Source organism: Emiliania huxleyi, assembly GCF_000372725.1.
Source record: "Emiliania huxleyi CCMP1516 chromosome Unknown EMIHUscaffold_13, whole genome shotgun sequence".
NCBI lineage: Eukaryota > Haptophyta > Isochrysidales > Noelaerhabdaceae > Emiliania > Emiliania huxleyi.
Genome location: NW_005201287.1, coordinates 613,126 through 614,874, shown reverse-complemented (window position 1 = coordinate 614,874; position 1,749 = coordinate 613,126). Strand labels below are relative to the sequence as shown.

Sequence of the window (1,749 nt, the reverse complement as noted above, 5' to 3'; positions counted from 1 at the left end):
CAAAGCCGATGCACCACGCCGCGGTCGACACGAGGAGCAGATAGGCGATGAGGACGACAAAGGCGGGGTCGTCGCGCGCCCACTGGTGCTTGGTACCGCGGTGGTACGTCGCCGACCTGTACACGCGCCGCGGGTCCGAGCAGAGGCACAGCATCTGCCAGAGAGCCTGGTCAAAGTCCATGTGCCGCAGCCGCGTCATCCGCCGCAGGTAGAGCGCCGCCACGCGTGCCGCGCTGCCGTCGTGCCCCTTGAAGCGCTCGTCGTCCTCGAGCGGGCCGGGCAGCATCAGCGTGGGAGTGGCTCGTGGCCAGGCGGTGGTGGGCCTTGCTGATCGCGCAGCGAGGCTCCAGGCTAGCTAAACCGGGCCGCGCCAGCGCCGCTCAAGAAAAAAGAAAAGGCTACCCAATACGGGTAACTAGAGGAAAAAAGAAACTCGCGAGTTTTCTTTTTTGACTTCCGCCGCTTTTCTCTGTGTCGGGGTGTGAGATACGAGCCCCCCCCCCCCCCCCTTCTGAAACATGCGTGTAGAGCGCATGAGCGCATACAGAACAACTTAAAGGCCCACTCCACGCCCCCTTTCGCCTTTGAGCAAGTGTCGACACTTGGCCGCCGCTGCCTCCTGAGCACCCCCACGCCGGTTGTGGCTGCTCTCCGCCCACCAGCCGGCCACAGGCCGCCACCCTCGCCGGCCGGCGTCGAGAGAACGGCCAGACTCGACCGACCGGGTGTCGCGCCGCTGCCTGCTTCTCGCGCCGCTGTAGCAGCGCCAGCGGCTCGGCCGCGCATCCTTCACACACGCTGCCACAACCAAGCTGAGCGAGCCCAGTGTCGAGGTCTGGTGCGAGCTGCATGCGAGGGGCGGCTTTGGCCACAGCAGGTCCACCAGACGGACCTCAAAGCTTGCCGTCGGCGTGCTGTCGTGGCGAGAGCGCGAGACCGCTGCAGAGGAGCCGAGTGCAGTGGCGAGCCAGAGGCTACCAGGGTCACCAAGTGGTAGCCCTTGCCCATTCTGATCAGGGCTGTGCTTTGGTGGGGTTGTGTTTGAGCATGTGTGAAGTGGGAGTGCGTGCCGGCGGCGTGTCTGTGGGTGAAACGGGCGTGAGTGAGGCCGTAAGAGCCGTGGTATGAGCCAGAGTGGGCTTCATCACCCAAAATAAGGACGGTTTGGGACAGCTCAGACTTGGTACTGATGAGCCTGGGCCAGGAGGGCGACAGAGAAGGCGAGGTGGTGAGCTGGGAAGCCGCTTCATCGGCACCTGGACGTGTCGCGATGAACTGCCGAAAAGTACTATTTGCGGCTATTGCTCAAAACTTCGGGAGACAAGGCCTACATATTATGACTGAATCCTTGCGCCTGGTGCATGAGGGCTGCGGGTCGGGACATTTCACGGTCGGTGGCGCCGGTGTTGGCCTCCGGAAAGCCCTCGCAATCGCCTCGGATGGGGTCCACCGGAGACAATCTCGAGCCCTCTCCGTGGCATCACGAGCCGGTGTGAGCTTGCAGACCCAAGGTAAGTGCGGTCTGGGACGGCTTAGGCTTGATACTGATGGGCCTGGGCCAGGAGGGCGACAGAGAAGGCGAGATGGTGAGCTGAGACGCTGGAGAGGCCACATGTGACCATGTCACGCATGCTCGTGCCGGCGCCTAATATTAGCTTGCGCCAAGGAGCCTCTCCTGCTTCGTTGCAGCCTGACAAGGGCGCGTCCGTTCACCCGCCTGCAGCACGAGACAAAGACTCCGTGTCGCGG

At 63.4% G+C, this 1,749-nt stretch overlaps 1 protein-coding gene across 1 annotated transcript in view; it reads right to left on the bottom strand.

The window, feature by feature from the left end:
* EMIHUDRAFT_98222 (hypothetical protein) overlaps positions 1-1,749 on the bottom strand; it is a gene marked incomplete at both ends in the record, with an annotated part of 3,088 nt that overhangs the window by 564 nt on the left and 775 nt on the right. Inside the window, one exon of the mRNA XM_005789190.1 lies at positions 15-323. Coding sequence (XP_005789247.1) covers positions 15-323 — 309 coding nt within the window. The remainder of the gene's footprint in view (positions 1-14; positions 324-1,749) is intronic.